This window comes from Hypanus sabinus (assembly GCF_030144855.1).
Source record: "Hypanus sabinus isolate sHypSab1 chromosome 24 unlocalized genomic scaffold, sHypSab1.hap1 SUPER_24_unloc_16, whole genome shotgun sequence".
In the NCBI taxonomy this organism is placed as follows: Eukaryota; Metazoa; Chordata; class Chondrichthyes; order Myliobatiformes; family Dasyatidae; genus Hypanus; species Hypanus sabinus.
Window position 1 is genome coordinate 146066 of NW_026778929.1, and position 25645 is coordinate 171710.

Sequence of the window (25645 nt, forward strand, 5' to 3'; positions counted from 1 at the left end):
CGATACTTTGGTGTAAATACGGAGTAATGCCCCCCCCCCAGTACATGCCCGCAACACAAATATCAGACAATACACCAAAGGCGAGTAAGTAATTGCAACTTTAGAGTTATTTCTTAGTGATGGGTTAGTAGAAACAGATAACCTAAAGGCGTCAAATCAGTAAGTTTATCCATTTGTGCACATAATATTTTAATACGGTGGAGTTCACGCCTCCGGTTCCATCCACAACGACCTTCCGAGCCTTTGGTCACCGTCTGAACGGCCGACGTCCAGTATCCATCGCTTGGGAACCGCTGTCCGCTCCTCTCACGTCCGTCCTCCTCGCTCGCCTCCCGAAAAAGACCGTGAACTCCCGCTCAGCTCACACGTACAAGGTAGCGTAATAATTCTCCATTGGTTAGTTCCTCCGTTATCTGCAGTTATAACCCAAACATTGCAGATACAGAAACAGATATACCATTACAGAGAAGCCGTTTTGTTAGCCTGGCCAGTTAACAGCACAGTTACTGGGACAGAGAGCTCTACATAAGAAATCGCTGGTTGTTTGGTGGTGGGTGTGATGATAGATGGGGGGGTGGTGGGATCGGGCTTCATCTACACCCCCGTGTGTTCAAACCCCGTTATTCCCCCCCTCAGTTCTGTGACGTTCCGGTAACCGAGAACATGTTTTCTCATCGCCCCCCCCCCCCCCCCTCCATGTGCTTTCCGCAGGTCAGGCAGCACTACGGGGTGGGGGATTTCCGAGACGCCCGGGAGTTCCTGGCGCTCCTGGCCCGGCGGCTGGGTCGGCTCAAGAAGGGCGGCGTGCCGGATCACGAGAAGGCAGCCAGGACCGTCCTCACGGACTGGACCAGGTACCAACACCGCCCCCCGCTCCTGCTTTGTCCTCTAGTTCTGTTAGTCCGTCAGTTGGGAGGCAATATGCATTTTATCTTGAGGAAGGACTTAAACACAAGAGTTTCTGGAAATGCAACACAAAAGATGCTGGAGGAGCTCAGCAGGTCAGGCAGCATCTGTGGAAGTGTATAAACAGTCGACGTTTCAGGCTGAGGAAAGATATTCTAGCTGTGGAGGTGATGCAGAGGTTTACCAGGCTGAATCCAGAGATAAGGATATTAGCCGATGAGTTGCCTGAGACTACCATCATCATTATGTGCCGTGTCATATGACATCATCAATAGACAGTAGGTGCAGGAGTAGGCCATTCGGCCCTTCTAGCCAGCACCACCATTCACTGTGATCATGGCTGATCATACACAATCAGTACCCCGTTCCTGCCCTCTCTCCATATCCCTTGACCCCACTATCTATAAGAGCTCTATCTAACTCTCTCTTGAATGCATCCAGAGACTTGACCTCCACTGCCTTCTGGGGCAGAGCATTCCACATATCCACCACTCTCTGGGTGAAAATTTTTTTCCGCATCTCTGTTCTAAATGTCCTACCCCTTATTCTTAAACTGTGGCCTCTAGTTCTGGACTCACCCATCAGCGGGAACGTGCTTCCTGCCTCCAGCGTGTCCAATCCCTTAATAATCTTACATGTTTCAATCAGATCCCCTCTCATCCTTCTAAATTCCAGTGTATACAAGCCCAGTCACTCCAATCTTTCAACATATGACAGTCCTGCCATTCCAGGAATAACCTTGTGAACCTACGCTGCACTCCCTCAATAGCAAGAATGTTCTTCCTCAAATTTGGAGACCAAAACTGCGCACAATACTCCGGGGGGGGGGGGGGGGGGGTCTCACCAGGGCCCTGTACAGCTGCAGAAGGACCTCTTTAGTCCTATACTCAATTCTTCTTGTTATAAAGGCCAACATGCCATTAGCTTTCTTTACTGCCTGCTGTACCTGCATGCTTGCTTTCATTGACTGATGTACAAGAACACCTAGATCTCATTGTACTTCCCCTTTTCCTAACTTGACTCCATTTAGATAGTAATCTGCTTTCCTGTTCTTGCCACCAAAGTAGATAACCTCACATTTATCCACATTAAACTGCATCTGCCATACATTTGCCCACTCACCCAACCTTCCAAGTCATCCTGCATTCTCATAACGTCCTCCTGACATTTCACACTGCCAACCAGCTTTGTGTCATCAGCAAATTTGCTAATGTTACTTTTAATCCCTTCATCTAAATCATTAATGTATATTGTAAGCAGCTGCGGTCCCAGCACCGAACCTTGCAGTACCCCACTGGTCACAGCCTGCCATTCCAAAAGGGACCCGTTAACTGCTACTCTTTGTTTCCTGTCAGCCAGCCAATTTTCAATCCATGTCAGTACTTTGCCCCCAATACCATGTGCCCTAATTTTGCCCACTAATCTCCTATGTGGGACTTTATCAAAAGCTTTCTGGAAGTCCAGGTGCACTACATCCACTGGATCTCCCTTGCCCATTTTCATAGTTACATCCTCAAAAAACTCCAGAAGATTAGTCAAGCATGATTTTCCCTTCATAAATCCATGCTGACTCGGACTGATCCTTCTATTGCTAGCCAAATGTGTCGTAATTTCTTCTTTTATAATTGACTCCAGCATCTTTCCCACCATTGACGTCAGGCTAACCGGTCTATAATTCCCTGTTTTCTCTCTCCCTCCTTTCTTGAAAAGTGGGACAATATTAGCCAGCCTCCAATCAGCAGGAAATGTTCCTGAATCTATAGAACATTGGAAAATGATTACCAATGCGTCCACAATTTCTAGAGCCACCTCTTTAAGTACCCTGGGATGCAGACCATCAGGTCCCAGGGACTTATCAGCCTTCAGACTCAACAGTCTATCTAACACCGTTTCTTGCTTAATATAAATTTCCTTCAGTTCATCCTTTACCCTAGTTCCTTTGGCCACTATTGCATCTGGGAGATTGTGTCTTCCCTAGTGAAGACAGATCCAAAGTACCTGTTCAACTTGTCTGCCATTTCCTTGTTCCCCATAATAAATACACTCGTTTCTGTCTTCAATGGCCCAATTTTGGTCTTAACTATTTTTTTGCTATTCACATACCTAAAGAAGCTTTTACTGTCCTCCTTTATATTCTTGGCTAGTTTACCTTCGTACCTAATTTTTTCTTGGCGTTTTGCTTTTTTTGTTATCTTCTGTTGCTCTTTAAAAGCTTCCCAGTCCTCCAGTTTCCCGCTCATCTTTGCTATGTTATACTTCTTCTCTTTTATTTTTATACTGCCCTTTACTTCCCTCATCAGCCACAGCCACCCCTTACTCCCCTCAGGATCTTTCTTCCTCTTTGGAATGAACCAATCCTGCACCTTCTGCATTATTCCCAGAAATACCTGCCATTGTTGTTCCACTGTCTTCCCTGCTAGGGTATTATTCCATTGAACTTTGGCCAGCTCCTCCCTCATAGCTCCATAGTTCCCTTTGTTCAACTGTAATACTGACACATCCGATTTTCCCTGCTCCTTCTTAAATTGTAGGTTAAAACATATCATATTATGGTCACTACCTCCTAATGGCTCCTTTACCTCGAGGTCCTTGATCAAATCCGGTTCATTGCACAACACTAAATCTAGAATTGCCTTCTCCCTGGTAGGCTCCAGTACAAGCTGTTCTAAGAATCCATCTCGGAGGCACTCCACAAACTCCCTTTCTTGGGGTCCAGTACCATTCTGATTCTCCCAGTCTACCTGCATGTTGAAATTCCTCATGACGGCTGTATCATTACCTTTGCGACATGCCAATTTTAACTCTTCATTCAACTTACACCCTACATCCAGACTGCTATTTGGGGGCCTGTAGATAACTCCCATTAGGGTCTTTCTACCCTTAGAATTTCTCAGTTCTATCCATAATGACTCTACATCCCCTGATTCTATGTCCCCCCTCGCAAGGGACTGAATATCATTCCTCACCAACAGAGCCACCCCACCCCGTCTGCCAGTCAGTCTGTCCTTTCGATAAGATGTATATCCTTGAATATTCATTTCGCAGGCCCTGTCCGCTTGAAGCCATGTCTCTGTTATTCCCACAACATCGTACTTGCCAATTTCCAACTGAGTCTCAAGCTCATCTACTTTATTCCTTATACTTCATGCATTCATGTATAATACTTTTAATTTGTTACTCCCCTCACCTTTCATATCAATTCCTATTTCACTTGGCCATACTGTATGATCTCTTCTTGAGCTTTCTACTCCATTGATCCTGTTGTCCTTTTTAACTTTTATTTTCACTTTCCTTTTAACTCCATCCTTATATTTCCAGTTCATCCCCTCCCCCCCACTACTTAATTTAAACACATCCGTGTTGCAGTGGCAAACCTGTCTGCCAGAATGCTGGTCCCCTGCCTATTAAGGTGCAACCCGTCCCCTTTGTACAATTCATCCCTACCCCAAAACTGATCCCAGTGGTCCAAGAATGTAAATCCTTGCTTCCTGTACCAGTTCCTCAGCCACACATTCAGATCCATAACATCCTGTTCCTGCCCTCTCCAGCACGAGGAACTGGAAGCAAACCAGAGATAACCACCCTGGAAGTCCTGCTTTTCAGCCTTCTTCTGAATTCTCTGAAGTCCCGCTGCAGAATGTCCTTCCTCTTCTTCCCGATGTCATTTGTGCCGACATGCACTACCACTTCCGGCTGTTCACCTTCACCCTTGAGGATTCCCTGCAATCGGTCCTGGATCCTAGCACCAGGGAGGCAACACACCATCCTTAAATCTCGCCTGTTGCCGCAGAAACCCCTTTCTGTACCTCTCACTATGGAGTCCCCTACTACCACGGCTCTTCCTGATGTCTGACTCCTCGGCTCTGCTTCTGCACCAATTTTCGGCTCGCAGACCTGTCCGCCTCTCAGACTGGCAGTATCTTCTGTCCTGACAGCTTCCAAGAGGGTGAACCTGTTTACGAGAGGTACATCCCCTGGGGTCTCCTGTACTTCAAGCATCCTTTCCTTCCTCATTGTCACCCCCTTTCTCTCTTCCGGTATCCTCAGTGTAACAACCTCACTGTAGGTCCTGTCCAGAAAACTCTCATTTTCACAGATAAACCTGAGGTCATCCAGTTCTTTCTTCAGTGCTGCAACATGCTCCTTCAGAAGCTGAATCTGGACACACTTTCCACAGCTGTAGCAGCCGGGGGCACCATCAGTGTCGCTGACCTCCCACATCATGCACGTAGCACACTGAGTCAGCTTAGCAGTCATATCTTCACCCTCTCCAGTTGTGCCTGGCGTAGTCTCCTCCCTCAGCCTCCTCGCCGAAGACTCTCGAGCCAAAGACTAGCACTTCTCACACCAGGCACTTCCCTCGACCAGGCCGCTTCCTGACAGGCCATGTGTCGCGTTGTGAGTCCTGATCTTTCCATGACCATGATCGTTCTTGGCAAATTTTCCTACAGATGGGGTTTGCAATTGCCTTCTCCTGGGCAGTGTCTTTACAAGACGGGTGACCCCGGCCATTATCAATACTCTTTAGAGATTGTCTGCCTGGCGTCAGTGGTCGCATCACCCGGACTTGTGATCTGCACCGGCTGCTCATACGACCGTCCACCACCAGCTCCCATAGCTTTGCGTGACCCTGATCGGGGGGCCTGAGCAGGTGCCACACCTGGCCCAAGGGTGACCTGCAGGCTAGCGGAGGGAAGGAGCACCTCACACCTCCACCCTGCCGCTCGCTGGCTGGAATTCAGGAAAATGAGATGGGATCTTTCGGAAACATATAAAGTTATGAAGGGGGTAGAGGCAGGAAAGTTGTTTCCACTGGTGAGACTAGAACTAGGAACATAGTCTCAGGGTTCGTGGGAATAGATTTAGTGCGGAGATAAGGAGGAACTGCTTTCCCCAGAGAGTAGTGCATCTGTGGAATTCTCTACACAGGGTCGCAGTAGAAGCCACTTTTTAAATATATTTAAGACGGAGTTGGATAGACTTTTGCAAAGCAGGGGAATTGAGGGTTAAGGGGAGAAGGCAGGAGGTTCTGAGTTCACGGCCAGATCTATATCTGAGGCTGTGGAGAGAGAGACCAGCGAGTTGATGGGGGAGCGTGAGGGAAATGTCTCTGGAAGGGTAACACCAGGGCGATCGGCGGGAGAGTTATCCGTTCTAGGATACGGGCGGGAGCAGAGAGGGACTACGCAAAAGATTGCAGGGAATACAGGAGCCTGGAGCACCAGGCCGTCTGCCGGAGGAACACTGGGAACTCCTGCCTGCCGGCCGTGGGTGAGAATTGTGCAGAGAATCTGCAGAGATATCGATAGGGCAGCTGAGTGGGCGAGTTGCGGAGGATAATGGCCGACGGAGTACAGCATTGGTACTGTTTTGCAAAGGTGAAAGTAATCGAGCGATTGACGTTATCATTTAAATGGTGAAAATTTGCAGGATGCAGTCGTGCAGAGGGACGCAGTGGGTGCTTGTGCGTGAATCGCACAGGGTTGGTTTGCAGGTACCAAGAAGGCAAATGGAAAGTTGCCCTTCGATGGGAGAGGGACTGAATTGATGAGCAGGGAGGTTGTGCTGTAATTATAAAGGGTTACTGGTGAAGGCCGCTCCTGTGTTGCTGTGGGTCAGTCTACGAAGGGGGGAATTACGGGAAGTGGGGGGGGGGAGAGTTGGAGCTGAGTCCACGGTCAGGTCACCTGTGGCCTTATTGAATGGTGGAGGGGCGGTGAGGGAGTGCCGTGATGCGGGAGGGGTGTTGAGAAGGGAGTGCCATGTTGCTGAGGGGCATTGGGGAGGGAAATCCACATGGAGGGAAGGGCATTGAGGAGGAATTGTTGCACTGAAGGGAGGGGCAGCAAAGAGGGAGTGCCACTCTGCCAGGAGGTGCAGTGAGGAGGGTCTTCACGTTTGACCATTGGAGGTAAACCGTTTGCTGGTATGGGGGGGGGGGGGGGTGAGTTGGTCCTTGAGAGTGCCAAGTCCTTGCTGTTAAACCTGCTGCACCCCCACCCCCAACTCTTTCCACAGCGGCAAGATTCGTTATTTCACTCACCCCCCCGAGACTCACACCCTCCCAACGCACATCAGCGCCGAGATAGTCAGCGAGCTCGGCAAAGCCTTCGACATCGAGGAGCTGGAGAAGGGAAACCTGGAGGCCCTGAGTGGTGAGTCGTCCCCCGTCCTCGCTGTCCCCCGTCCTCGCTGTCCCCCGTCCTCACGGTCCCCCGTCCTCGCTGTCCCCCCGTCCTCGCTGTCCCCCGTACTCGCTGTCCCCCGTACTCGCTGTCCCCCGTACTCGCTGTCCCCCGTACTCGCTGTCCCCCCTCCTCGCTGTCCCCCCGTCCTCGCTGTCCCCCGGTCCTCGCTGTCCCCCCGTCCTCACTGTCCCCCCGTCCTCACTGTCCCCCCGTCCTCACTGTCCCCCGTCCTCACTGTCCCCCGTCCTCACTGTCCCCCCCATCCTCACTGTCCCCCCCGTCCTCACTGCCCCCCGTCCTCACTGCCACCCGTCCTCACTGCCACCCGTCCTCACTGCCACCCGTCCTCACTGCCCCCCCGTCCTCACTGCCCCCCCGTCCTCACTGCCCCCCCGTCCTCACTGTCCCCCCTTCCTCTCTGTCCCCCCGTTCCCACTGTCCCCCCGTTCCCACTGTCCCCCCGTCCTCACTGTCCCCCCGTCCTCACTGTCCCCCCGTCCTCACTGTCCCCCCGTCCTCACTGTCCCCCCGTCCTCACTGTCCCCCCGTCCTCACTGTCCCCCCGTCCTCACTGTCCCCCCGTCCTCACTGTCCCCCCGTCCTCTCTGTCCCCGTCCTCTCTGTCCCCCTGTCCTCTCTGTCCCCCTGTCCTCTCTGTCCCCCTGTCCTCTCTGTCCCCCTGTCCTCTCTGTCCCCCTGTCCTCTCTGTCCCCCCGTCCTCACTGTCCCCCCGTCCTCACTGTCCCCCCGTCCTCACTGTCCCCCCGTCCTCACTGTCCCCCCGTCCTCACTGTCCCCCCGTCCTCACTGTCCCCCCGTCCCCACTGTCCCCCCGTCCCCACTGTCCCCCCGTCCCCACTGTCCCCCCGTCCCCACTGTCCCCCCGTCCCCACTGTCCCCCCGTCCCCACTGTCCCCCCGTCCCCACTGTCCCCCCGTCCTCTCTGTCCCCCCGTCCTCTCTGTCCCCCCGTCCTCACTGTCCCCCCGTCCTCACTGTCCCCCCGTCCTCACTGTCCCCCCGTCCTCACTGTCCCCCCGTCCTCACTGTCCCCCCGTCCTCACTGTCCCCCCGTCCTCACTGTCCCCCCGTCCTCACTGTCCCCCAGTCCCCACTGTCCCCCAGTCCCCACTGTCCCCCTGTCCTCTCTGTCCCCCTGTCCTCTCTGTCCCCCTGTCCTCTCTGTCCCCCTGTCCTCTCTGTCCCCCTGTCCTCACTGTCCCCCTGTCCCCCTGTCCTCTCTGTCCCCCTGTCCTCTCTGTCCCCCTGTCCTCTCTGTCCCCCTGTCCTCCCTGTCCCCCTGTCCTCTCTGTTCCCCCTGTCCTCTCTGTTCCCCCTGTCCTCCCTGTCCCCCTGTCCTCTCTGTCCCCCTGTCCTCTCTGTCCCCCTGTCCTCTCTGTCCCCCTGTCCTCTCTGTCCCCCTGTCCTCCCTGTCCCCCTGTCCTCCCTGTCCCCCTGTCCTCCCTGTCCCCCTGTCCTCTCTGTTCCCCCTGTCCTCCCTGTCCCCCTGTCCTCTCTGTTCCCCCTGTCCTCACTGTCCCCCTGTCCTCTCTGTCCCCCTGTCCTCCCTGTCCCCCTGTCCTCCCTGTCCCCCTGTCCTCCCTGTCCCCCTGTCCTCCCTGTCCCCCTGTCCTCCCTGTCCCCCTGTCCTCTCTGTTCCCCCTGTCCTCCCTGTCCTCCTGTCCTCCCTGTCCTCACTGTTCCCCTGTCCTCTCTGTTCCCCCTGTCCTCACTGTCCCCCTGTCCTCTCTGTTCCCCCTGTCCTCCCTGTCCCCCTGTCCTCTCTGTTCCCCCTGTCCTCCCTGTCCCCCTGTCCTCTCTGTTCCCCCTGTCCTCCCTGTCCTCCTGTCCTCCCTGTCCTCACTGTTCCCCTGTGGCCCGGCAGCCCATTCCTCGCCCTGTTGGTCCCTCCCCTCACCGCCCCACCCGCGGTGTGCCCTCCTCGCTTTGCCTCCATCCTCGCCACCCTTTACCTGGTCTGGTGCTCCCTCTCCCCCCGCGACCCGATCCTCGTGCCTGCGGAATAATCGCAGCGTTCTTCCCTGAACGGCAGAGATGGCGTCTTCGCCGGAAGACACCGGGATCTGCATGGAAACGGCTGGCCCGACCCGTGGCGAGAGTCCGCTGCCCCCAGACACCGAAATGGCAGAGGGCGGAGCGAGCCGAGAGAAGGACCCCGCTGATCAATCTGACGGACAGGTACCGATCGGAACAAGCAGGAGCCCGGGGAGATACATATTTCTCTCTCTATTCTCTCCCTGTCCTCTCTTCTTCCCTTCCCCCCTTTCCTCTCCTCCGTCCCTTCCCCGTCCCTCCATTTCCCCAGCTCTTTCATTCTCCATGCAATATTCCGTTTCCCGTAAACAAGGCCGAGAGCAGCCCCTTCCACGGTCACATCTGAAATGTTTGCTCTCTCTCTCAGTCGATGTCTGAGTCTGTACAGCATTGTGTTCCAGGTTTCCAACATCTACAGCTTAAATGCCCCCCCCCCCCCACATTCAGCCCTTTGATCAGTCCGCTTCTCCCCTCTCCCTGTGGCAACGCCTCCAACTCTGTCCCTCCCTCTGCAGGTGAGTCAATGATTGCCAGGGGAGGTAGGGGCCAAATGGTCTGGCTGGTGCGTCCCCTCCCACCGCAAGTTGGAGCGATAATGGGCGGGAGAGGGAAGGGCCAAGCGGCCTGGCCTGTGCTAGGTAAAGGTGCATGCCCTGCTGTTACAGTTGCAGTTGGAGATTCCCACCTGCTTCAAAAGCATACCAGCGCCCAAGGAGAGCAGGGTGACCTGCCTCAATGACTATCGCCCAGTTGTACTCACATCGACTGGGACGAGGTGCTGTGAGAGGTCAGTCACAGCTAGAATCAACAGCAGGAACCTGGACCCACTGCAGTTTGCCTATCGCCACCATGGGTCTACAGCGGGTACGTTCTCACTGGCTCCCGACTTGGCCTTGGATCACCTGGACAGTAGCAATAGGCTACTGTATATTGACTGCAGCTCAGCGTTCAACATAATCAAACCCTCAGCTCCAGCTGACAAGCTCCAAAGCCTGGGCCTCTGTACCTCCCTCTCCATCTGGATCCTTGGCTCCCTCTCCAGGATTAGAAATAACATCCTCGACAGTCAACACTGGCAAGGATTCTTTCTTGGCCCACTGCTCTGCTCTCTCTACACCCATGACTGCGTGGGTCAGCACGGCTTAAATGCCATCTATAAACTTGCCGATGACATGGCTACATTGGCAGAGTTTCAGCTGGTGAAGAGCAGGCGTACGGGAGTGAGATGGATCAGCTGGTTTGAGTGGTGTCGCAGCAACAACCTTGTACTCGACGTCAGGAGTTGATTGTGGACTTCAGAAAGGACAAGTTGAGGGAATGAACGCACACACACACCCACCCCCACCCTGATCTGATCAGTACGTCACCCTCACCGATTTCGACATGTTCTGCTTGCGTCACAGTCTGGAGTGGAAGGGCCACCGCACGGAATCGGGGGAAAAGCAGCAGAAAGTTGCAAACTCAGCGATCGAGGACAACTTCAAAAGGCGATGCCTCAAAAAGGTGCCGTCCATCGCCACCCAGGACATCCCCTCTTCTCACTGTCCACTCAGTAATTCGGGGACAGCTTCTTCCCCTCTGCCATCAGAGTTCCAAATGAAAATTACCTCTCTTTTTCCACTATTAATTGCGGTTTTTTTAATATATACTTACCGTAATTTGTAGTTTTGTTTATGCATTGTATTGTACTGCTGCTGCCAAACAACAAATTTCACGGTGATATTGAACCTGAAGGTAATTCTGTGTCCCCTCCTGCTGGGCAGGGGAGGGAAGGGATGAACGGTGATGGGTAACAGTGTGGCCCCTCCCGCTGCAGGTGACGGTGCTGCTTGCCGGGGGGAGGAGCAGGCCGACGCAGGAGCCCGAGAGCAGGAGGGAGCAGGGTCGCTGGGACCTGAACTCAGTCCGCGAGGTGGAGCCCCTGCGGCAGGGGCAGGCGCTGAGGGCGGCCAACAGGAGGCGCCGGCGGCTACAGAAACGGGCAGGTGGGTGTCAGGCGAGGGTGAGACGCGGGGAGGGAGGGGGGCAAGCAGTACTGGGGCAAGGGTGAGGCAGAAGAGCAAGAGAGGGAAGGAGAGGGGAGGAGTGGAAAGGACGGGACTGAGAGGAAAAGAGGGAAGAGGGTCGGGGTGGGGAAGGGGAAGATCTGTGGAATTGCGCTTTGCCTCCTGCCCTGAGGGAGGGCTCCTCAGGGTGCTGAGCCAACCTCCCTCCACCCGGGGTTCGATTGGCGGGGGTTGTGCTTGCCCTTGCGGTTCCCCACCTGCCACCCCAACACTCACGGCCTCCTTCTTCGCTCCCCACAGACAAACTGGCCACCAAGCTGTCGGACACCCTCAACGCAGCCATGGACCTGTCGCTGGGGGAGTGAGGGCGGTTGCAGGGTCCACACCACCCCTCTCCCCCCTCCAGCAAGCAGCGAGAGTGGAGCCCCTCTCCCAGAACCGCTTCACCCCAGGGCGGGGACTCCGAAATAAATGGGTGTGGCACTGTCGGATTCAAGTTTTATTATCATTCAACCATGCATGATATAGCCGAATGAAACAGCACCTTGCTCCAAGTCCCTGTGTGGTATGACTCCAGATGGCCTGGTTCAGCTTGTTCTTCCACCGACTGAACACTGGAGGGCAGCACTGAGCGAGCACCACCGGGCAGGGCAACACCGAGCGAACGCTGGAGGGCAGCACTGAGCGAGCACCACCGGGCAGGGCAACACCGAGCGAACACTGGAGGGCAGCACTGAGCAAGCACCACTGGGCAGGGCAAGGCAGCACTGACTGGAGGGGACCTCTCTCCAAGATGGGGGGAGTCGTCCCTCACCCACACACTTGGTGGGGGGGCAATAAACCCAACCGTCCCCACACATTTAATGTGGGGAGGGGGGATCCGGAGTGCTCAGGCGGGGGTGGGGGGAATATGGGAAAAACGTGCAGAGTCAATATGCAGTGATTGGGATGGATGTAGGTTGCATCGTGTCGAACCCTCGCCGCGATGTGATCACTCTTCCCCACAGGCGGAACTGAAATGGCAGCCACACACGATGGTGGGGCCAGTCAGCAGTGGCGCAAGGGTGAAATTGAAGCAAAGGCCTTGTTCACGACTGACTGCCAGCTTTATCCATTTAATGTTATATTTATTTTTTTTAAAAAGCTTAAAATACAAATTCTTGAATAGCATCCAACTAATGGAGTATCAGTGGGCCTTTTTGTCTAGCGTGGTGTCAGTCATCGGCGCCACCGACATGGTGGAGGGTCAGACAGGCTGGGCTGGGGAGTGGGTGGAGAGTTCTGGGGAGAGGAAGATGGAGATGAGAGGGGAGAAAGTGGGATTTGGATGGGGCAGAGGTGAAGGGAAATGAGATGGAAGGAGAGGGGGGAGAGGTGAGAATCAGGATTGGGAGAGGGAAGGAGGGGTGGAGAGAGGGAGAAAGATGGGGTGGGAAGAGATGAGGAGAAGAGAGAGGCAGACTGGAAGGAGGGCAGGGTGAGACATGAACAGGGAGGAGAGATAGATGGGGAAGAGCGCGATTAGTGAGGGGGGAGAGATGAAAAAGTGAAAGATGGGGAGTGGGGAAAGAGTGAGAGATGGTAGGGACGTAGAAAGGGGGAGGATGAGGGAGAGGGAGGAGGAGGGAGAGAGGGATGTTTCTCCCTATGTTCAAAGTCCCGCTGCAAGAACCAAAGACGTGTCCACAGCAATGGGAATCCTCTTGGGCAGAGGGAGGAGGGTTTTGGGTGTGGGGGCTGACTACATAGCCGTGGGTGGGTGGGCAGTCGCTTCTGGAGTGCCAATGGTAGAGGGGTGTTTTAAAAGCCCCCAGGATCAGCTCAGCTATTCCAGCCCCCTTCCCGAGGACGTCCTCCTCTGCAAGTTAAGTTTTACACACGCATTAATGGAAGGAAACACGGACACTTCTGTCAGAAACGGGCCCAGCTGACCTTTCCCATGGGCCTCAGTCATCGTGATTTATTAGGCAACTGGCAAAGCCAATGGAAAGCAGTGAATCAGAGCGGACATTGTTTGAATGGGACGGTGTTAGAGTGATCAGTGTGAGGCTTCAGCTCGACGTTTGGATAAGAAGGGACGAAGGCTCCAGAGTAGAGTAAGTTGCTTTTCTCTTTGTCTATAAGCTGGTGCGCTGAGGGTGGGTCCAGAGAGGCTGGTGTGTTCTTCATGTGAGGTGTGGGACCTTCTGGGGGGCCTCCAGTCTCCCTGATAACTACATCTGCACGAAAAGAATCGAGCTGCAGCTCCTCAAAGACCACGTTACGGAACTGGAGATGCAGCTCGATGACCTTTGGTTCCTACGGGACACTGAGGAGGTGATAGGAGCTACTGGGGATGGGGAGTGCTAACCCCTATGTTGAAGGGGGTAGGTGCCTGGGCCAGTGCAGAGTACCCCTGTGGCCACTCCCCTCAATAATAATTACTGTTGGGGGCGACAACGTACCAGGGAAAAGCTGGGTGACCAGGTCTGTGGCCTTGTGGGTCTGGAGGGAAGCAGGGAGCAGAAGTAGTGATAGGGGATTCCACAGCTAGAGGAGTGGACAGGAGATTCTGTGGATGTGATCGAGACACCCAGATGGTAAGTTGCCTCCCAGGTACCAGGGTCAGGGGTGCCTCAGAATCTAAAGAGGGAGGGTGAACAGCCAGAAGTCATGATAAATATTGGTACCAATGACATAGAAAAAGGGAGGAGGTCCTGAGGAGAGAATGTAGGGAGTTAGGCAGGACCTCCAGGGTGGTGATCTCTGGATTGCTGTCTGTGCCACACATCAGTGAGGGTTGGCAGATGAATGCTTGGCTGAGGAACTAGGGCAAGGGGGCAGGGGTTCAGACTCCTGGGTCACTGGGATCTCTTCTGGGGAAGGTGTGACCTGTACAAAAGGGATGGGCTATACCTGAACTCAAAGGGGACCCATCTCCTTGTGGGCAAGTTTGCGAGAGCTGTTGGGTGGGGGGGGGGGTTAAACTAATTTGGCAGGGGCTGGGAAGCAGAGTAAAGGGGCAGTTGGTATACAGGAAGAGCAGTGAGACTGTGAGGGAAGGATAGGGCAAAATTGCAGTCTGGGGGAGAGGTTGGTGTGCCTTTAAACTCGCAGGGTCGATTCAACAGTTTGGAAAAGTGAGGAAATATAAAGGGATGGGGAGTGCAGGAGAGAATGAGATTCTCCAAAATAATTTAACTTCTGGTAACATCAGGGCAAAGTAGATAATGAATACAGGACTGAAGGTGTATGTGAATGCACACGGAATACAGAATAAAGTAGATGATCTTGTAGCGCAGTTACAGATGGACGGGCATGATGATGTGGCTGAAGAAAGTTTACAGTTGGGAGTTTAACATCAAGGATCCATGTTGTAGGGAAAGGGCAGGCAGGTACGCAGAGGAGGTGGTATAATTCTGTTGGTGAAATCAAATCCTTTGAAAGAGGTGACGGGATCAGAAGGTACAGGGTGGTTGTGGGTAGAGCTAAGAAACTGCAAGAGTTAAAAGGCCCACGAAACGAATGCCAACATTGTACTTGCTCTGTACAACCAGGAAAGACAGAGGTAGCAAGTCACTGGATTATGACCACACCAGGGAATACTTCTGGAATTTTCAGATCCCCCAACTCCCCACGGAGAAAGGCTAGTCCTCTGTCTCGCCATTGGAGGGATCCTCCTCCTCCTCCGGGGCAGCTGCTGCTGGCGGTCACCACGGTGGTCCTGCCCCCAGAGTCGGTGACAGGTACATACAGCACAGGAACAGGCCCTTCTGACCCTCGTGCCTGTGCTGACCATAATCCCTGCACGTTTATGTGCCCAACAGCCTCTTGTGTACATCTATTATATCTGCCCCCTCCACCACCCCGTCAGCTCATTCCAGACACCTACTGCTCTGTGTGAACACCCCTCATACCTCCTTTGAAATTACCCCCTCTCACCTTGTGCATGCCCTCTGGTATTAGACATTACATCCCTGGGAAAACAAGATGGTCTCGCTACTCTATGCCTCTCGTAATCTTATAAACCTCAATCACATCTCCCCTCCACACTGGCCTCTGACGCCCCAACCTCTCCTTGTACCTAATCCAGGCAGCATCCCAGTGAACACTTTCTGCACCTGCCCCAAAGCCCCCACACCCCTCCTGTAATGGAGGGGTGACTGGAATTGATACCCCAGATGTTTCCCAACCGGTTTTATAAAGTTGCAAGGTGAGTCTCGAACCCAGTGCCGCAACTATTAAAGGCAACGATTATCTACCTTATTTATTTACATCGAGAATCAGTGCAGAATAGGCCCTTTGAGCTGGGCAGCCCCAGCAACTTAACGCTAGCCTAATCACAGGACTTGAGTGGCAGTGGGGGTGGGGATACGTCTCTACCAAAGGAGGTGTGAGGTGCTCCTTCCCTCCGCTAGTGTACAGCTCACCCTTGGGCCAGGTGTGGCACCCGCCTAGCCCCCTCCCCCCGATCAGGGTCACGCGAAACCATGGGAGCTGCTGGTGGATATCACAAGTCCTGGTTATGCGACCACTGACGCCAGGCAGGCAGACAATCTCTGAAAAGTATTGAACATGGCTGGGGTAAAGACACTGCCCAGAAGGAGGCAATGGCAAACCACTTCTGTAGAAGAGTTTGCCCAGAACAATCACGGTCGTGGGAAGACCATGATCACACCTAATGAACAAAATCACAGGACGGTTTACAATGACCAATTACCCTACCACCAGTAGGTCTTTGGACAAAGCAGGCCACCCCGACAAAACCCACACACTCCACAGGGGACGCTGGAATTGAACTCTGAACCCAGATGCCCCGCGCTGTCATACCACTTGCTCTATCGCCCCACCTGCCGATTTCAGGGAGCTGCGGATGTGGGGCTCAAGATTGCGACCTGCCACTGTCTGCCTCCACTTCCCCCCGCCAAATCTGAAGAACTTCCCCGATGTCGTAGAGTCACACGGCCCTTCGGCCCAGCTGGTCTGTAACAACTAAGATTGTCCTAGTGCCATTTAAAAGTATCATTTCCTCTGGCAGCTCGTTCCATAGACGGACCACCCTCTGGGTGAAAAGATTGCCCCTCAGGTTCCTGTTAAATCTCTTCCCTCTCACCTTAAAACTGTTCTTGATTTCCCAATTCTGGGAAAACTGTGAGTTCACCCTCTCTACACCCCTTCTGATTTTATATCCCTCTATAAAGTCACCCCTCAGTCTCCTATGATCCAAGGGAGAAAGTTCCAATCTGTCTGCGTAACTCAGTCCCTCGAGTCTCGGCAACATCCTTGGAAATCACCCCTGCACTCTTTCCACCCTTTTCAGTGGCATCATTCCTTCAGCAGGGTGCCCGAACTGACCCGTACTCCGAGTGTGGCCTCACCAACGTCTTGCACAACTGCAACATGACGTCCCAGCTCCTGCACTCAGTGGCCTGAATGAAGGCCAGCTTCATCACCCCATCTGCCTTTATCACCGCTTTCGGGAAACTATGTCCTTGTAGCCCTGGGTCTCGCTGTTCTACAACACTGCACTGGACCCTGCTGGCCAGTCTGGGGCAAACACCACCTCACACTGAGAGCATAGAACAGGCCCATGATGTGTCAATCTCCACTGAAACCAATCTAACCCATCCCACCCAGTCATCTAACCTGATCCAGGGTGTTTCTATATACAATACCAGATCCCTGGGAGTGGTTACAGGCTGGGATCTGCTCCAGTGGTTTGTGGGTTTATTAATAACAGATTCCAGGACTGGTTAACAGACTGGGATCTAATCCAGGGGTACGCACCACAGGACTGGGTTACAGACTGGGATCTAACCCGGGGGTACGGACCACAGGACTGGGTTACAGATTGAGATCTCATCCAGGGGTACGCACCACAGGACTGGGTTACAGACTGGGATCTAACCCGGGGGTACACACCACAGGACTGGGTTACAGACTGAGATCTCATCCAGGGGTACGCACCACAGGACTGGGTTACAGACTGGGATCTAACCCGGGGGTACGCACCACAGGACTGGGTTACAGACTGAGATCTAACCCGGGGGTACACACCACAGGACTGGGTTACAGACTGAGATCTCATCCAGGGGTACGCACCACAGGACTGGGTTACAGACTGGGATCTAACCCGGGGGTACGGACCACAGGACTGGGTTACAGAGTGGGATCTAACCCGGGGGTACAGACCACAGGACTGGGTTACAGTCTGGGATCTAACCCGGGGGTACGGACCACAGGACTGGGTTACAGACTGGGATCTAACCCGGGGGTACGGACCACAGGACTGGGTTACAGACTGAGATCTCATCCAGGGGTACGCACCACAGGACTGGGTTACAGACTGGGATCTAACCCGGGGGTACGCACCACAGGACTGGGTTACAGACTGGGATCTAACCCGGAGGTACGGACCACAGGACTGGGTTACAGACTGAGATCTTATCCAGGGGTACGCACCACAGGACTGGGTTACAGACTGAGATCTTATCCAGGGGTACGGACCACAGGACTGGGTTACAGAATGAGATCTTATCCAGGGGTACGCACCACAGGACTGGGTTACAGACTGGGATCTAACCCGGGGGTACGCACCACAGGACTGGGTTACAGACTGGGATCTAACCCGGGGGTACGCACCACAGGACTGGGTTACAGACAGATCTAACCCGGGGGTACGGACCACAGGACTGGGTTACAGACTGGGATCTAACCCGGGGGTACGGACCACAGGACTGGGTTACAGAGTGGGATCTAACCGGGGGGTACGCACCACAGGACTGGGTTACAGACTGGGATCTAACCCGGGGGTACGGACCACAGGACTGGGTTACAGACTGGGATCTAACCCGGGGGTACAGACCACAGGACTGGGTTACAGAAAGGGATCTAACCCGGGGGTACGGACCACAGGACTGGGTTACAGACTGGGATCTAACCCTGGGGTACGGACCACAGGACTGGGTTACAGACTGGGATCTAACCCGGGGGTACAGACCACAGGACTGGGTTACAGACTGGGATCTAACCCGGGGGTACGGACCACAGGACTGGGTTACAGACTGGGATCTAACCCGGGGGTACGGACCACAGGACTGGGTTACAGAGTGGGATCTAACCCGGGGGTACGGACCACAGGACTGGGTTACAGACTGGGATCTAACCCGGGGGTACGCACCACAGGACTGGGTTACAGACTGGGATCTAACCCGGGGGTACGCACCACAGGACTGGGTTACAGACTGGGATCTAACTCGGGGGTACGGACCACAGGACTGGGTTACAGACTGGGATCTAACCCGGGGGTACGCACCACAGGACTGGGTTACAGACTGGGATCTAACCCGGGGGTACGCACCACAGGACTGGGTTACAGACTGGGATCTAACCCGGGGGTACAGACCACAGGACTGGGTTACAGACTGGGATCTAACCCGGGGGTACGGACCACAGGACTGGGTTACAGACTGGGATCTAGCCCGGGGGTACGGACCACAGGACTGGGTTACAGACTGGGATCTAACCCGGGGGTACGGACCACAGGACTGGGTTACAGACTGGGATCTAACCCGGGGGTACGCACCACAGGACTGGGTTACAGACTGGGATCTAACCCGGGGGTACGCACCACAGGACTGGGTTACAGTCTGGGATCTAACCCGGGGGTACGCACCACAGGACTGGGTTACAGTCTGGGATCTAACCCGGGGGTACGATCCACAGGACATTGGGCCATTTGGCCCATCGAGTCTGCTCTGCCATTTCATCACGGCTGATCCATTTCCCTCTCAAGCCCAGTCTCCTGCCTTCTCCCAATAACCTCTAACAACCTGACTAATCATGAAGCTATCAAACTGTGCCTTCAGTACACCCAGAGACCTGCTCTCCACAGCCGCCTGTGGAAATGAAGTTCCTCAGATTCGCCGCCTGCTGGCTGGAGAAATTCCTCCTCATCTCTGTTCTAAATGGACGTCCCTCTATTCTGAGGCTGTGCCCTCCGGTCCTAGACTCCCCCACTACAGGAAACATCCGCTCCACATCCACTCTGTCGAGGACTTTAATATTCAATATTTTTCAATGAGATTCCCCTCATTATCTGAATTCCAGTGAACGCAGGCCCCAGAGCCTTCACTTTCATTCCTGGAATCATCCTTGTAAACCTCCTCTGGACTCTCTCCAACCCCGAAACATCTTAGATGAGGAGCTCAAAACTCTTCTCAATACTCGAGGTGAGGCCTGACCAGTGCCTTATAAAGCCCTTCAGCATCACATCCTTGCTTTTATTTTCCATTCCTCTTGAAATGAATGCTAACCTTGCATTTGCTGCCTTCACCAATGTGCAAATTAACCTTTAGGAAATCCTGCATGAGAACACCCACATCCCTTTGCGCCTCAGATTTTTAAAATTTTTTTCCCTGATTGGAAAATAGTCAGTGCTTTTATTCCATCTACCAAAGGCATGACTACACTGTATTCCATCTTCCATCTCCTTGCCCATTCTCCTAATCTGCCCAAGTCCTCTGCAGGCTCGTGGCCCCTCCACTTATCTTTGTATTCTCCACAGGGTTGGCCACAAAGCTTTCAATTTCATCATTGAAATCGCTGACATGCAACGTACAAACAACCGTTCCCCACACTGAGCCCTGTAGAACATCATGAGTCACTGGTAATAACAGATGCCTGGGAGTGGGTGACAGACTGGGATCTAATCCTGGGGTTCGAAGGGTTTATATATTGAGTAACCGATTCCCGGGAGTGGGTTACAGGCTGGGATCTAATCCTGGGGTTCGAAGGGTTTATATATTGAGTAACCGATTCCCGGGAGTGGGTTACAGGCTGGGATCTAATCCTGGGGTTCGAAGGGTTTATATATTGAGTAACCGATTCCCGGGAGTGGGTTACAGGCTGGGATCTAATCCTGGGGTTCGAAGGGTTTATATATAGAATAACCGATCCCCGAGAGTGGGTTACAGGCTGGGATCTAATCCTGGGGTTCGAAGGGTTTATATATAGAATAACCGATCCCCGAGAGTGGGTTACAGGCTGGGATCTAATCCTGGGGTTCGAAGGGTTTATATATCGAGTAACCGATCCCCGGGAGTGGGTTACAGGCTGGGATCTAATCCTGGGGTTCGAAGGGTTTATATATCGAGTAACCGATCCCCGGGAGTGGGTTACAGGCTGGGAACTATCCCTGGGTTCAGCAGTTGATAATATATAGTAACAGATCCGGCATTGAGGGGTTTATATACAAGTCCACGAGATGTAGGAGTAGGATTATGCCATTCGGCCAATCTAGTCTGCTCTGCCATTTCATCATGGCTGGTCCATTTCCCTGCCAAACCCCAATCTCCTGCCTTCTCTCCGTGTCTTTTCACGCCCTGACTAATCAAGAATCAATCAAACTCTGCCTTTAATGCACCCAATGACCTGGCAACAAATCCCTATGATTCACCACCCTCTTGTTAAAGAAATTCCTCCTCATCTCTGTTCTAAATGGAAGTGTCTGCATCCTGAGTCTCTGGTCCCTGGTCATAGACTCTCCCACCATAGGAAACATCCTCTTTAAATCCCGCTCTGCCAAGGCCTTTCAATATTTGATAGGTTTCAATGAGATTCCCCCTGATTCGCCTGAATTCCAGCGAGTAGAGGCCCAGCACCATCAATCACTCCTCATATGTTAGCTCTTTCATTCCCAGAATCATCTTCATGAATCTACTTTGAACCCTCTCCAACGTCAGCATATTTGATCTGAGATAAGAGCTCCAAAAACTGATCACAATTTAGGTCTCACCAGTGCCTTTTCAAGCCTCGCTATTGCCTCTTTGGTTTTAGTGTATTCCAGCTCTTGTAATGAATACAAACCGTGCATTTGCCTTGCTCACCACCAACTGAGCCTTCGGGAAATCCTGCCCAAGGACCCCCAAAACCCTTTGCAACTTGGATTCTTGGATTTTCTCCCCGTTTAGAAAATAGTCTGTGCTTTCACTCCTACCAGAACACATGCCCATATACCTCCTGATACTATTCCATCTGTCACTTCTTTGTACATTCTCCTAATCTGCAGTCTCTCTGCTTCCTCTACGTTACCTGCCTCTCCACCTATGTTCGTATCGTCTACAAACCTGGTCACAAAGCCTTCAATCTCAACTTCCAAATAGTTGACATTCAACATAAACAGAAGTGGTCCCAACCCAGACCCTTGTGGAACACCATAAATAACAGATAAACCGGAGTGGGTTAGAAGCTGGGATCTAATCGGGGGAGGGGGGGAGGTTTATATATGGAATAACAGATCCCTGGGAGTGGGTTTAATGGCTGGGATCTCTTCCAGGCATTTTTTTTTGGGGGGAGGTTATATATACAATAACAGATCCTAAGAGTGGGTTACAGGCTGGAATTGTATCCAGGGTTTCAGCGGGTTTATATATAGAACAGCAATTTCCCGGAAGTGGGTTAATGGCTAGGATCTAATACAGGAGTTTGGGGGAAGACTGGGGTTATATATAGAATAACATATTCCCAGGAGTGGGTTACAGGCTGGGGTCTAATCCAGGGGCTCAGGGGAGATTGGGGTTATATATAAAATAACAGATCCCCTGGAGTGGGTTACAGGCTGGGATCTAATCCAGGGGCTCAGGGGAGATTGGGGTTATATATAGAATAACAGATCCCCAGGAGTGGGTTACAGGCTGGGATCTAATCCAGGAGTTTATAAGTTTATGACCAACTGCCCATCACAATAAGAGGGGCAAGTGACACAGATGCTGGGATCTGTAGCCACAGGCAGTCTGCTGCAGGAACTTAGGCAGCGTCCATGGGGGGAGGAATTGTCAGCGTTTCGAGATGAGACCATGCCTCAGGAGTGAGGAAAGAATAAACCGACCAATTAGAACAGTTATGTATTTTGCAGGCTTTTACCAACTGTAACAGAGCTCCATGTACAATATCCATGACTGAATTTGACTATTCTGTACACAAACATTAAATAAAGTGACAAATTTCACAGATATGTACCGAACTTTCCGAAAAATGGGTGCAGGAAGTTCAACAAGAGGTTCACGATCTGAATAAATATTTTGTTTTGTACACTGATAACACCACCCCCTCCAACGCTTCCCTTTAAGAGGAGTCATGGCGTTCCCACAGAACAGCTCACAGAATTATACAAACACAGAAGACGCGGCCACAGATCTTAGTTCAGTCTTAGAAAGTGGCTGGCAAATGGCGGGGTGGGTTGGTCAGCAGACTCCGACTGGTTTTTCCCTTCTTCAGCTGGCGGGTTGTGGACAGTCCTCTGTCATCCTCCGGTGTTCGTGGGGCATCGTGGCGATTCTGACATCTGGCCGAGTAGGGACTGTTTTAGTCACTCCCTCCAACAACACCCTCCATCTCTTTCTCTCTCTCGCCAACCCAACACGGTTGACGGCTTCTGATCCTGCACGTTGGGCGGCGCTATCCTCCATCTGCCGGATGGTGGGTTTTTTTTGTCAACTGGAGGAATTTCCCCGCTGTTATCAGTAGAGGTTGCGGCAATCCTGACTAGCAAAACCATTCATAAAACAGACTGTGCTTTCCCCCCAGTGAGCCCAGAATTCACAACGTCGACAATAAGGGAGAAGCCCATCTGCACTCAGGTGGCCGTCATCAGTTGGAGGTGGTGGGGTAGGGGAGGAAGAACCACTTATCTGATTAATCCATGCACTGCACATCCATGATTCCCCTTGCCATATCCGTCCACATGCTCTGCCCAAGATGAGAAGATGCCGGGCAGAGCTTTATTCTCAGCCGGAGTTTGGATGCCCCCATCTTTGCATCAGTTAGAGAGGGCGGTACAGAGACACCCATTGCCACTGTGCAGAGAGCAGTCACAGTACGTGGAGGGACACGTTGTATTTGGAAAGTTCACAGCTTAACAAGCACCTCTAATCATATTTACAGTCAAGGAGCTGGAACTGGAACGACCATCTGCTTTCCTCGAGACATGCTGGAGAAGATACTGGCTGAGTTGGGTTCGATTTCCCATCCTAAAGTACATCTTCACAATGTCAAGGGACGGGGTTCGGACCTTGCTACGGAGCCAAGGAGGTTTGTTGGCGAGGGGACTGAGGATTCGGGCTGTGGTAGGAGGTAGGCAGGAAGGTTGATGAGGGGAGGCGGTGGGAGATTGGGAATGAGAGAATAGGGTCGGCAAAGTGAGGATGGTCTGCATGACGTCATGGGATGCATAGGTCTTTTGTTGGGTTGGATTGTACTGAGTGTGGTTGGGCTGGGTTGAGTTGGGTTAGACTGTTTGGAGTGGATGGTGTCAGGCTGGACTGTGCTGGGTTGGACAGTGTTGGGTTGGATTACATTGGGTTGAGTTGGTCTGTTGGGATGGATTGTGTTGGGTTGGACAGTGTTGGTTGTAGTGTGTTGGGTTGGATTACATTGGGTTGAGTTGGTCTGTTGGGATGGACTGTGCTGGGTTGGACAGTGTTGGTTGTAGTGTGTTGGGTTGGATTACATTAGGTTGAGTTGGTCTGTTGGGATGGACTGTGCTGGGTTGGACAGTGTTGGTTGTAGTGTGTTGGGTTGGATTACATTAGGTTGAGTTGGTCTGTTGGGATGGATTGTGTTGGGTTGGACAGTGTTGGTTGTAGTGTGTTGGGTTGGATTACATTGGGTTGAGTTGGTCTGTTGGGATGGACTGTGCTGGGTTGGACAGTCTTAGGTTCTACTATGTAGTGTTGAGTTAGACTGTGTTGGGTGGACTGTACTGGACTGTGTCAGATTGGGTTGGACAGAGTTGTATTGGGTTGTCTTAGCCCTACCCTATTTCATGCGGTCATCCAGTAAGGTGTTGGGGGGGGAGGGGGAGCAGACAAGGAAGGATGATGATGTCTCAATAAACTTGCCCCTGGGCTGACAAAGAGTGCTATCCATGGTCTGGGAAGTGGATAGCGGAGGATCCTTGGTACTGGGTGGACTGCCTGTCGGTGTTCCGTGGGGTAGGTCCTGTGCCTGGGTCGGATGGAGGCATTCTGGGACTATTGCTGGGGCTCCTTGACAGGAGCGGGAACATTTTACTTTAATTTAGTGACGCAGTGCAGAGCAGGACATTCCCGCCCTTCGAGCCACACTGCCCGCGTCAACCCCGATTTAAGCCTATCCTAATCACAGGACAATTTGCAATGACCGATTAATCTACCAGGTCAGTCTTTAGACTGTGGGAGGAAACTGGAGGACTCGAAGAAAACCCACGCACTCTTACGAGGAGAAAATGAAAATCTCCTGATAAGACGAGGCTGGAATTGAACTCGGAACTCTTGGAAAACGTCGCGCTCACCACTTTGTTACAGTGGCGTTAGTAATGAATTGAGTTGGTCACCGTTATTGTCCCCATATTTGTCGTCGTGTAGCACCACATTTGTAATAAGCAAGGCCTTCTGGCTGCATTTGTGCCCCATCTTCTCCATCTTTGGAGGGGGGCAGGGAGGGAGGAGGATGTCCCAGTTGGCCTGCCCCTGGAGTGTTCAGGGGGCAGCTGTGGAAAAAACAAGAGTAACATAGAGGTGCTTCAGGGACACTGGACAGGGATACATGCCAACCTCGCCAAGGAGGGGATACTGTTAGCTCACCTGTCGTCTGTAACACAAGTGTGTAGTAGTGGCTTGAATTTATAAGAAATATAGTTTTATAAAATGTGCTTTTGTCAAAGAAGCTGAGTTGGGTTGGGTAATATCCCCTGCCCTGGCTACTGATGGATTGCACTGGGCTCCTTTCCCCCAGACCCGGGTCTGCACGAGATATGGGGCACCAGGGTAGTATGGCGCTCTCAGAGCTCAGAGTTCTGGCGTCCTCTGAAAGGAAGTTCCTACCTTCTTCCCCTGACCACGTGGGTTTCCTCTGGGTGCTCCGGTTTCTTAACATTGTTAAGAAGGGGCCTGGTGTATTGGCCTTCATCAGCTGTGGGATTGAGTTCAAGAGCTATGAGGTAATGCTGCAGCTCTACGGGTCAGATCCCACTTGGAGTACTGTGCTCAGTTCTGGTCACCTCACTACAGGAAGGATGTGGAAACCATAGAAAGGGTGCAGAGGAAATTTACAGGGATGTTGCCTGGATTGGGGGAGCATGCCTTATGAGAATAGGTTGAGTGAATTTGGCCTTTTCTCCTTGCAGCGGCAGAGGATGAGAGGTGACCTGATAGAGGTGTACAAGATAATGAGAGGCATTGATCATGTGGATAGTCAGAGGCTTTTCCCCAGGGCTGAAATGGCTAACATGAGGAGGCATAGTTTTAAGGGGCTTGGAAGTAGGTACCAAAGAGATGTCAGGGGTAAGTTTTTCACACACTGAGAGTGGTGGGTGCGTGGAATGCTCTGCCAGTGACGGTGGTAGAGGAGGACACAATAGGGTCTTTTAAGAGACTCTTAGACAGCTACATGAGCTTAGAGGGCTCTGCGGTTGGGAAATTCTCGGCAGCTTCTAGAGTAGGCTACATGGTTGGCACAACATAGTGGGCCGAAG

At 52.7% G+C, this 25645-nt stretch overlaps 1 protein-coding gene across 1 annotated transcript in view; it reads left to right on the plus strand.

Annotated features, from left to right (window-relative positions):
* gnl3l (G protein nucleolar 3 like) overlaps positions 1 to 12324 on the plus strand; it is a 38719-nt gene extending 26395 nt beyond the window's left edge. Inside the window, exons 11-15 of the mRNA XM_059957547.1 lie at positions 712 to 854; positions 6925 to 7061; positions 9147 to 9292; positions 10965 to 11133; positions 11455 to 12324. Coding sequence (XP_059813530.1) covers positions 712 to 854; positions 6925 to 7061; positions 9147 to 9292; positions 10965 to 11133; positions 11455 to 11519 — 660 coding nt within the window. The 3' untranslated portion in view covers positions 11520 to 12324. The remainder of the gene's footprint in view (positions 1 to 711; positions 855 to 6924; positions 7062 to 9146; positions 9293 to 10964; positions 11134 to 11454) is intronic.
* Positions 12325 to 25645: the final 13321 nt, after the last annotated feature.